The sequence below is a fragment of the Otolemur garnettii genome, unplaced genomic scaffold, assembly GCF_000181295.1.
Source record: "Otolemur garnettii isolate 467f Iridium unplaced genomic scaffold, OtoGar3 scaffold00154, whole genome shotgun sequence".
NCBI classification, from domain to species: domain Eukaryota; kingdom Metazoa; phylum Chordata; class Mammalia; order Primates; family Galagidae; genus Otolemur; species Otolemur garnettii.
The window spans coordinates 402716-414579 of record NW_003852549.1 but is presented as its reverse complement, the minus strand read 5'-3'; the positions used below and the strand labels follow the sequence as shown (position 1 = coordinate 414579).

Sequence of the window (11864 nt, the reverse complement as noted above, 5' to 3'; positions counted from 1 at the left end):
ACTCTGAGGGGTGGAGGGGAAACCAGAATGCCGTCCTTTCCCTATAATTTGCTTCCCTCTCAACTGTCTAAAACACAGCACAGCCGAGAGCTGCGTGCGACCCCGGATCCCAGAATGACGATGCTAGTGCAGGGTCACATGCCAGGTCTGATCAGGAACCAGCAGCGACCTCGGCCAACAGCCTCTCGCCCAGGGCGTCCAGCAAGGCTTGCTCAATCCCACTTCCAGCCCCTGAACAGGAAATGCTGTGTAAGCTGAGCCCGAGACAAAAGCAATCCGGTGTCAGAAATAAAATCCGCCTAACTCCTGAGTAGCTAGAAGGGTTTAAATTAGGGACTGTGTGCCGTGGTGGATCGGAAGCTAGGGTCTTCTCTCCATAAGAGATTATTAAGCTTTCGAAATTACCAAAAAACACAAAAACAAACAAAAAAGAAACCCCAAAACAAAGCAAAGAAAGCAAAATGACAAAACACCCAGCGTCGGCACGCGCGTACACACAGACTGGTCTGCCCGAGCCTCTTCCTTATCATTCAGTCCAGACTTGAGGCAGATTTGAGTCGGTAAATTCTCTAGAGCACAACGCAGGACAGGTTTCTACTTCTCCAGACTCTTAGACAGGAGGGTCGAGGCGCAGAGGGGCCTTGCCCGGGTCCCGCTGTCCCGTAGCACAACCGTAAGATAAGCCTGGACAGGTCAGGGACCCTGCAACCTCACGCACCAGCTTTCTGACCATCGGGGAGCTGTGCAGTCCCGGGGGCTCGGGAGGGGGGGTGTCACTGGGTGAAGACCCTGGGCAGAGGTGTTAAGTTACAGACTAGCAGCCCTGGACAGTTACCCCCGGGCCTCAGCCAGCCCCGGCAGGAAGGGGAGGGCCCATCGGGGTGAGGGGGAGCCCGGGCGTCGGCGCGGGGCTGGGTCGGAAAAGCTACCTCACCGGCGCTCTCCCTGCCCCTCCGCTCGCTCCCTCCCTCCTAGTGCTCCCGGCCTGGGCCTCTCCTCTCCGCTGCTCCTTTCCCCAGGCAGCGCCCGCAGAGGCCGTGCCATGTCCCACCCTGGCCAGAAGCCCGCCGCCTCCCCGCGGCCCCGGCGCAGCCCAGCGGCCCGCCACACCCAGGAGGTGAGTGGCGCTCGGGTCGGAGCTGCGGGGCTGGGGCGACATTGGGACCCGGGTCCCAGAGTCGTGGGCTGCCTTCCCGGGCGTTGCCGGGCCTGCCCGGCCTGCTGCCTCTTGTGCCGGGTCTCGGACCAGGAAAGGTCTCGGGCCCAGTGTGGGCCATCAGGCAGGTGGCTGGAAGTGGCTAGAGGTCCCCGGGCCTAGGTCTAGTGTGTTGGGACGGGACGTTGGCCGGGGTGGGCTGGGGGCGCATCGAGAAAAGCTAGCTGGTGAGACGTGGGTGAAATGAGAATGAGGATGAAAGTAAAGTTCTTTTAGTCCCCCCAGAGAAAGTTGGGGCGTTTCACCGGACAACGGGATCCTGCCTTCCGGGTAAAATCGGGATGCAAGGGTGTGGCTGCCTGCAGAAATGGCACCTCTACCCTCACTAGCCCAGAGCCAAATCCGGCAGGACAGGGCCAGGCAAGCGGGGCGGGGCGAACTTCGGGCACCGCCCCCAGGTGCCTGCCCACCTGGCAGCTGCGGCCTAAGCAGTGCTCAGCGCCAGCAAGGTCCCAGTTGGGCCAAGTGTGAGCTCGCCGCCTCCAAGAAAGCACCCCGTGCCCTTCGCCTCGAGGATCGGAGCAAGGCGATTGTCGCCATGGCCTTTGCGAGCTGGTGGTACAAGACGGTAAACAGCATTGGTTGTACCCGGGCGGGACTGGGATGGGAGTTGCGTGTTTTGCAGTTCTGGGTATGTGGACCAAGTATTGTCCAGGTTTGGCGGGTAAGAGGTGGGGACCGGCGCGACAGACCGTCAGACCTTCAGTCTAGGCTCCCGGAGAGGCGGAGGACTCACCCGCCTGTGGCATGTGAGAGCGCGCCTGGGCGTGTGTGTGCCTTTCTTGAGCCCTGGTGTAATGCGCCAGGCTTGCGCTGTCAAGTTGACTGGAAGTTGTCGCTAGGCGAATTCCATTTCTGAAGGTGAACTCCCGGATAAACTCCGACGCAGCTCGGAAGAACTCAGATCTAGGGTTTGTCTTGGACCCCTTAACAAAGCTCACAACTTTTTGAGGAATGGAGTTGGATGGGCACTCGCCAACGCAAAGCGGGAGAGGCTGCCAGGTTGGGAGGCCAAGAAAAATCCAAAACAGAAACAACTGAGATTAAAGGGCGCGCGGGGGGAGAGGGCGGGAAAAAGAGTGGGGAAGAAAGGGAGAGAGAGAGAGAGATTTCATTTTTTTAGTGCATTGAATAAATGGAATAAATGCCAATTGGGTGTGACATCTAGTCAAGCTGCTGTTCTGTTTTTGGAACCAGGAAGCATGATTTAACATTAGATTGCTTTAAAAAAATATGCAAAAGTTTTATTGATAGAGAAAGCCAAATATTTAAGTCCCGTTGATATATGGTGAGAATTTCAAAAAATTAGATGCACCTTTCTCTCCCAACATGTGATATTTGGGGAACAGCAAAGGTGTTGTAATCAGATACTGGTTGAAGCTAGAAATTTTGTGTTAGAATCAGAAAACTGTTATCAACCAGTGAGCATTTACCAGCATCGGCTGTGTGCCAGGCAGTGTACTGGCATCCACGGACCCAGGGGAGAGCACCACAGAGTTCTTGCTTGAATCAGCCTTTTTGACCATTCAGACATGTACGTCTGTAAAGTAGAGGTGCTGTATGCTACATAAGGATGGTGAGCTCTAGATTCATAAATCAAGGTGCCATTTACATATATATTTAAAGACTGGGAATTCCAGCATTTCCCTTGAGATATTTCTTTGCAAATACTTTCCAATACATTTCCTAGGCTTTCTAAATGTAGCACTTTATTGATGTTCTAAGACCAAAAGTTTGCTTTGAGTCATTACTGTCCTAAGGTTCTTATCAAAGTGTACTGTGTGCATTGTGTACAAATTGGGATGGCAGTGGTTCAGAGTCAACATCAGACTTCTTACAAACTCATGATTGCCTAAAGGAAATTATGCTGGGTTACTTGGATGAAAATAGTTTAAATGTATGCTTTTTTTTTTTTTTTTTTTGCAGTTTTTGGCCAGGGCTGGGTTTGAACCTGCCACCTCTGGCATATGGGACAGGCGCCCTACTCCTTTGAGCCACAGGTGTCGCCTAAATGTATGCTTTTAAGCCTGTTATGTTTAGTCATAGTCTAACTTTTTGCTGAAACATTTCTTAGAATCCAATTTTGTAACTATTATAAAAAGTTTTTGCTGGTAGGTACCTCCTACAAATCAGTAGCCAGCCTGTGAGGAAGCTCTGACTTTCCCCCACACCAGTGCTGTCCAATAGAAATGCAGTCTGAGCACTTTTAGATTTCCTGGTAACAAAATTAACAAAAACAAAAAGAAACCAGTGGATTTAAAGTATATTTTATTTATCCCCCTATATGCCTGATGTTATTTCAACATGTAATCAACGTACAAACCACTGTGATATTTTACTTTGCTTTTAATATTAATTCTTCAAAATCTATTGTGTATGTTATACTGACAGCACATCTCAATTCACACTTGCCACATTCCAAGTGCTCAATAGCCTTGAGTGACAGCCTAGTGGCAACAGTATTAGACAGTACAGCTCTAGACTATAAATCATAAATTCCTAAGCTTTTTTTTATTTTTTGGAGGTGGTGGGGTGATCACAGGCCATTTTGAGAATCAAATGGAAGTTAGGAACTGTTTTCCCACAAAATACACACATACAGAAATGTAATTTCCCATGTAGCTTCAGGGACTTCAGAGATTTCTTTAAAGACTACCTATAAATCCACCAAAGATAGATGGAGCCAATTTATAACATATACAATCATATACACATTCAATATATATACTATATACACACGCACATATGCACATATTTATGTATCATATGTACGTGTACGTATAATACATATGAATTTATATAGACTTACATGCAAAAAATCTTCTGGTAAATTCTATATTAAAATATCATTAGTGGGTTACTTTAAATACTAGAAAAGGTTGTGAATGACCTAACTTTCAAAGTTTAGGCAGAATAAAAAAATTATTAAAGACACTTCTAAGATGTGTTTAAGAACATCCTATAAAGGTAGTCAGTGAAATATTACAGTGTATATTTCTACATTGAATTCCATTGATACTTTTGATTTTATCTGCTGAAGAATTTTGTGGTTATAATGAACGTATACACACACACAAACAAAACTTTAAAAAGCTAGATTTGGAGCCCATCTGTTGAGCATCATATGATCAAGCACGAAGGAGGGTTAATCTGGCTGACATCAGCAATCACATTCTTGAGTCATAAGTTGATTCCATTAGGCCATGTTAATTAAAGGTGTTTCTTAGTGTAATTAGACTCATGGACCCAGTGACAGCATGACCAAGAAGCCCAGTCCTTTGAGAGGCCCCATGATTGCAGCCAGCAAGCTTTCTATGGCAGGACAGACCCCTTGGCTGCATGACTTTTAGGAGTAAGGAAGGCAGAATTAGAGGGCCTCCAAAACAGTGCAGGCTTAGGGCAGTGGGAATTCAGAGGTCCAATACAACTTTCCCCTAGGCTGGCTTTTCCCAACTTAGTTTGCTTTCCATTGCATTTAAGCCTTTTAAAAGAGTAACATCTGATAATAGATTCTTTAATCAGTTTTGATACTTTTCAGACAGTTAATTAGATTCCACAGGTGCTTTTTAAAGTATGATGTAGCCCTTAAGGGGTAGGAATGATGGGTGGTCATTGAGATTCCAAGGTGGAGAGAGGTGCTGGGGTCATTAGTTCTGAGTAGTCCCAGCAGATACAAGACTACTTTAAATAGACTATACTTTCTTTTTTCCTCCTTGAGATATTTTTAAGATAGAAATCCTACTAATGCGATACTAAAGTTCTGTTCTCTAGGTTGTCATATTTTCTTTTTATGAAAACTTACCCAGAAAGCTTTACAGCTACCATAAGGAAAACAAAAAGTACATTAGGCATGTTCCATTTAAGAAAAATGCACACACAGCTCCATGCAATGAATATTACTTACCTAAATTACCTCCTCAGATGGGAGAATCAGTTAACTCGGGAGGGAAAATGTTCTGTGCTTAATAGTTCTCTGCAAATGTGTGGTATTCATTTTGACTATAGAAAACTCATAGAACACAAGAATGAATTGGTAGTGGTCAAATGTGTTCACAATTGTTTATTGTCTACCTATTATGTGTCAGTTCTGTGAGACTGCTATAGATACAAAAATTGTGTGGATGGTCCATGCATTTCTCTTAGATAAAACTAGGAATACCTTCTAATGACTACTGTAATGGCAACATAGTAACAATTTATGTTTTCATGACCTCTCCTATGACTTAAAAATACTCAAAAGCCTCACTACAGGTGGATCCTAGAAGCTAATCTGTGGCAGTTAGACAATCAATGCTACTTTTGAGAACTGGACAAAAAAGTACCTTACAATGTCATCTTGGCATGTCCACCAAAATCTTAAATATTAGAAAAAGACCACTTAGTGTTCAATGAAACACAGGGATTTCAGAACTATAGCTTTATAGTTAATCCTTAATACATATCTTTTTAAAAATATGAGAATAGCAAAGGAAGTTATTTCAACAATTTTATAATTTAATATCAAATGTTTTTAGAGGAGCAGAAAAATCTCATGTATTGAAAGCCAGCCCTTTCATTTTCTTAATTTCTTTAATAATTATCCTCCTCACAACACCTACTCATAGTAGGCACTCAATGACAAATAAAATCTGCCTCTCATATTTGCCTTATCCATGGGCTTGGGGTTTGCAGTATTAAAACTAAATAAAACAGGAGTTTGCCTTTATGTGACTCTAGGGAGACAAATACTCTTGAGATAAGGAGATTCTAAATTTTTTAAAACTTTTTTTTTTTTCTACTCACCCTTGGTAGAGTGCCATGGTGTCACAGCAAGCTTAGGCGATTCTCTTGCCTCAGCCTCCTGAGTAGCTGGGACTATAGGCACCTGGCACAATGTCCAACTATTTTTGTTGTTGTTGTTGCAATTTAGCGGGGACGGGTTTGAACCCGCCACCCTTGGTATATGGGGCCGGTGCTCTACTGACTGAGCTACAAGTGACTTCCAAATTTTTCAAAACTTTTTATTAGGAGTTTTTTACATGTGTGTAGAAATAGAAAGAATAAAGAGTTCCATATACCAATTAGTTGACATCCATAATTATCTACCTGGTACCAATCTTGTTTTATCTCTTAACCCCCACACCCGCCAACACACATACACACACACAAGCATGGGAATTGCAAACTTAAGTGTCATCCCTGATTGCTTCTCAGCCTTTTGCCTAAGATCAAATATAAGTGTCATCCCTGTAACAGAATTGCTGTAGATTATTGGGAAATGGAAATGAATTTTCTTTATTATTACTATTTTTTCTTGAGACAGAGTCTTAAGCTGTCGCCCTGGGTAAAGTGCTATGGCATCGTAGCTCACAGTAACTTCCAACTTGGGCTCAAGTGATCTTCTTGCCTCTGTTTTTCTATTTTTAGTAGAGATAGGGTCTCGAACTCCTAAGCTCAGATAATTCACCGGCCTCAGCCTCCCAGGGTGCTAGCCACCACGCCTGGCATCGAAAACAAATTTTCTATTCCCCTTGTAGTTTATTTCCTTGGGTATTTCATAGAAACGTAAGACTAATTTAAAACACAGTTATGAGACAAAGTACTAAACAAAAACCCTAAGTGAACCTTATTAAGTGAACTTGATAAGATTCCTTTCTACTTTAGGGAAAGTAAAATACTAAGTTCTTCTGATGTTTGTGGGCTTAGAAAATGAAACCTTCAAACCTTTGCTTACTTCTCTCTCTCTTTTTTTGAGACAGAGTCTCACTTTATCACCCTCGGTAGAGTGCAGTGACATTACAGCTCACAGGAACCTCCGACTCCTGGCTTAGGCGATTCTCTGGCCTCAGCCTCCTTAGTAGCTGGGACTACAGGCATCCACCACAATGCCCCGCTGCTTTTTTGTTGCAGTTCAGTAGGGCCTGGGTTAGAACCCACCAGCCTGGGTATATGGAGCTGGTGCCCTCCCCTCTGAGCCACAGGTGCTGCCCTGCTTACTTCTCATATTCATTTCCCTGGCTTCTAATTCACCACAATCAGACTGATGCAAGGGAAGAAGATGGGAGTGGAATTTTTTTTTTTTTTTTGGCTGGGGCTGGGTTTGAACCCTCCACCTCTGGCATATGGCGCCGGCGCCTTACTCCTTTGAGCCACAGGTGCTGCCCGGGAGTGGAATATTTTAATTGTATTCTTAGAGTGAACTACTCCATGGGTCAGGCTTCTCAGTCACACCAGCTCTGTTCAACTGTGCCACCTCCTGGGTTAGGGACCATTAGCTGTATTTTATGAGGAGAAACTGAAAGATTAAATTATTTGTTCAAGGTCACACAGCCTTTCAAATCCTTGCTCTATCTGTTCTATCAGAGTTTATCACAGCCAACTAAGAGACAAAAATAATACTGAGTATTCGTTTCTTATTTTTAGAGGAGGAGTCTTGCTCTGTTGCCCAGGCTAGAGTGCAGTGGCACAATCAAAGCTCATTGTCACTGGGTTTTTTTTTTTTTTTTGAGACAGAGCCTCAAGCTGTCTCCCTAGGTAGAGTGCTGTGGCATCACAGCTCACAGCAACCTCCAACTCCTGGGCTCAAGTGAGTCTCCTGCCTCCGCCTCCCAAGTAGCTGGGACCACAGGCGCCTGCCACAACGCCCGGCTATTTTTTGGTTGCAGCCGTCATTGTTGTTTGTTGGGTCTGGGCTGGGGATTCGAAACCGCCACCTTAGGTGTACGTGGCTGGCGCCTTAGCCGGTTGAGCTATAGGCACCGAGCCATTGTCACTGGTTTTAAGTGATCCTCCTGTCTCAGCCTCCTGAATAGCTGGGACTATAGGCAGATGCCACCATGCTTAGCTGATATTCTGTAGAGAAAGGATCTTAGTACGTTGCCCTGGATAGTCTTGAAACTCTGGCCTCAAGTGAGCCTCCATTCTCAGCCTCCCAAAAGGCTGGGATTCCAGGTGTGAGCCACCTGGCCTAACCAACTCTCAATATTTCTTTTCTTTTCTTTCTTTCTTTTTATTTATTTATTTATTTATTTTTTGAAACAAGAGTCTTCACTTTGTCACCTGGGGTAGAATGCCATGGTGTCATAATTCACAGGCAGTCCTCTTGCCTCAGCTTCCCAAGTAGCAGGGACTACAGGTGCCTGCCACAACGCCCTGCTTTAGAGACTGGGTCTCACTCTTGGTGGGGCTGGTCAACTCCTGAGCTCAAGCATCCACCTGCCTCAGCCTTTCAGAGTGCTGAGATTACAGGTGTCAGCCACCAGGCCCGGCCTAACTGAGTATTTAAAACAAAGGGAATGTTATTGAGGAAGTTGGTTACCTGGCAGGCAAGGGTGAGGCAACCAGAGATCAGAAACTGCAAGAAGCTGCTACTGGCCCTAGGCCAGAGGGACAGAGGAGAAAGCCGGATCACCAAAGGAAAGCTGGAACCACTGCTGGCCTGTGCTAAAGGAGATGTGACTGGAGAGGCTTGCAGCAGCTGGGAGAAAGGGAGGAAAGCGCTCAGCCACCGCCCCCAGTCCCGGCAGCGCCTGCCATCAGCCAAACCCAGACTGAAGCCTTGTTCAGACTCAGCAAGGGACAGGGTCAGCTGCGGTGGAGAGGGCAGGGGCGGGCGGGCAGGGAGCCACCTGCAGCAGACAGGCCCGGGGCGGGGTCCACGGAGAGGCTTTTGAAGCAAAACCAGGCCTATGTCTTGGTCCTTTAGCTTATTTGCTGGCTAATCCTGTTTTAACAACTGCAATACATACACAAGAATATTTAGAGGTATGTTTTAGGGAATACCAATTTGTACATTGTCTCTTACTTTGTAAGCTGTTTTCTTGGCTCTTTCTCTTCCTTTCTTATCTAACTCCCTGATCTGACAAGAGCAAAAGTCCTCAGGGAATGTTTCAAGGTCTGTGGAAATGTGGTCATTCAAACACAATTATTTCTCATAGTCCTGTGATGCAGCTAATTTACCATCTGATTGGAAGGCAAGATGATGTGTGAGGCTTAACAAAAGTTTTGAGATACACAGAAATCAGCAAATCCTGTGGGAACAAGTGGAGCCTCACTTGTTGCCCAGCTACCAGGGCAAATCGTGAAGGGCGCTGCGGACGGTTCTTCCAAGTGAAATACGCACCATAACACAGTCTGTCTCGGCACTCCTGCAGTGACCCACACATACATGTATAAGGTAACAGTGACCAAGATAGCGGACGATAAAGTGGTAATTTGTTTGCTTTACTGGAAAACAAAGTCTAATGTGCGGTCGGGAAGGTCCGATGCTCCATGAACAGGGCAAGGCTGCGAGCTGGAACTAGTTGGGAAATGCTGGTGTGGACACCGGGCGTACGCCTTGCTGAGCCCACCCCAGGTCCCACTCCCTGGGGCTGTTGGAGGTGCAGAAATTTCCACTTGGTGTCGTGGTGCCCACAAATCTCCCCTCAAAACCCGTGGCTCCCAGTGCTGGCTGCATGTTGGAATCAGCTGGGAATCTTAGAAGAGTGTACCCACGCCCCATTCAAACTCTGGGCACCGCCGCCCAGAGTTTCACGCGCAGCGGCCACTGGGACCCAGGCCACTGGGACCCAGGGTTACTCGAGGTTTGCGGTTCGCAACTCTCTGGTGGCAGGTGCACCGCGCCTGTCTCCGGCCGCGTACACACCTGTGCTGGGGAAGTGCAGAAGGCGCCAAGATAACCTTTTATTGTTTCGTCATTTTGCCACAGCTGTCACTGGACATGCAAATGTTCTTTCTATGACCTTGTCTCCAATTCGAAGAAGAGCAATTTTCAAGTTTTCAAATAATACACCCATTAAAGCATGTGATGTTGTGTTTTTAGCATATATTTACAGGGTAGTGCAGGGTAGTGCATTGCCACAATTTCTTTTTCTTTTCTTTTCTTTTTTTTTTTTTTTTTTTTTTTGCAGTTTTTGGCTGGGGCCAGGTTTGAACCCACCACCTCCGGTATATGGGGCCGGCCTCCTACTCCTTTGAGCCACAGGCACCACCTTTTATTTATTTATTTATTTATATTATTATTATTTGCAGTTTTTGTCCGGGGCTGGCTTTGAACCCGCCACCTCCGATATATGGGGCTGGCGCCCTATTTTTTTTTTTTTTTTTTTTTTTTTTATAAAGCAAAGGTATTTCAGAAGCACGGGAGCATTAGGTACTCTTTTAAAAACTGATTTTTAAAAAGGATTTAGACTTGCAAAAGCCATCCTTTTATCTTTTTCCTTCTTTTATATGAGTAGAAGTTTGATAGGTTTTGTTCTGTTTTGCGTGCCACGTCCACGTTGGTGCGTGTATCTGTGTGTATCTGGGTAGTTACAGGGAGGCGCCCGTCCCTGCAAAGCTGAAGCCTGGTGAGTGCAGAGGCCCTCAGCCAGGGAGGCTCAGCTCAAGTCCTGCGGCTGGGAGCGCTCTCTGATTTCCTTACAGGCTTGTGAGTTTGCTGGGGCAGAAATTTTAAGTATAAAAATGCTGTCACCTACAATGAGGACAAAGGGCAGCAGTACTTGCCAAATATGTGACGATGCTGGGGTGAAAACAGCATGGAAAACATTCCTTCTTGAGGAAGATAGGAGAGCCCTTTATTTAATTTCTTCCTTGCCTCTGACTGTGGTTTCTTGTAGAAATTCTTCACAGTGTGGGGGCTGGGCCTGTCCTGCGCTTCCCTCATCTGCCTCGCCAGCTGCTGATATGAGGCTGATATAAGTACGTTTGACTAATTTTATGAAACAAACCAGTTTTAGAATAAGAAAGTTTTAGAGTATTTTGTTTTATTTTCATTTTAGAGCACTGGATTGTTCTAAACCCCTTCTTGATGAAAATCGAAAGATCTTAGCTGGCTTTTAACAAGGTCTAGAGCAGTTCAGTCTGCCCATAGACTAGTTCTAGTGATATGATAAGGAAGACAAGACCTTTCACATACTTAGCTTCTTTGTCCATAAAACAAGTTGATTTGCCAGGCCCGGTAGCTCATGCCTGTAATCCTAGCACTGTGGGAAGCTGAGGCAGGATGGATTGCTTGAGCTCTGGAGTTAGAGCCCTGAGCAACAGTGAGAGCCTGAGGCGGCGCCTGTAGCTTAAAGGAGTAGGGTGCTGGCCTCCTATACCGGAGGTGGCGTGTTCAAACCCAGCCCTGGCCAAAAACTGCAAAAAAAAAAAAAAAAAAAAAAAAGAGTGAGAGCCTGTCTCTACTAAAACGAGAACAAGAAGCAGGTAGTTATAGTGGGTGCCTGTAGTCCCAGCTACTGGGGAGGCTGAGACAAGAGGATTGCTTGATCCCAAGAGTTTGAGGTTGCTGTGAGCTGTGATGGCACAGCACTCTACCCAGGGGCACAGAGTAAGATAAAAAGAACAAGGTGACAGTGTTGCTCCCTCACTTTGTTATGGAGAGCAAAGGAGACTGCTTAGGGAGACGCCTAGCTCTGGGCTTAGCAAAGAGTAGAGGCTTAGGAATTATTAATTTCTTTTCTGTAATACAGGATTCGTTGATTTGTGGTTTGATTCCCTTTCCCAAGCTCCTTGCCACTCTTATCTCTCTTTACTCTTAGAAAGACTTGGCTCGGCGCCTATAGCTCAACGGGCTAAGGCGCCAGCCACGTACACCTAAGGTGGCGGGTTCGAATCCAGCCCAGACCCACCAAACAACAATGACGGCTGCAACCAAAAAATAGCC

At 45.9% G+C, this 11864-nt stretch overlaps 1 protein-coding gene across 3 annotated transcripts in view; it reads left to right on the top strand.

The window, feature by feature from the left end:
• Window positions 1-968: 968 nt before the first annotated feature.
• CAST (calpastatin) overlaps window positions 969-11864 on the top strand; it is a 128341-nt gene continuing 117445 nt past the window's right edge. For 2 of the 3 annotated variants that reach the window (XM_012811347.2, XM_012811346.2), the window contains exon 1: window positions 969-1117. In XM_012811347.2, coding sequence (XP_012666801.1) covers window positions 1043-1117 — 75 coding nt within the window. In that variant the 5' untranslated portion in view covers window positions 969-1042. The remainder of the gene's footprint in view (window positions 1118-11864) is intronic. The other variant, XM_012811345.2, reaches the window with a different exon arrangement.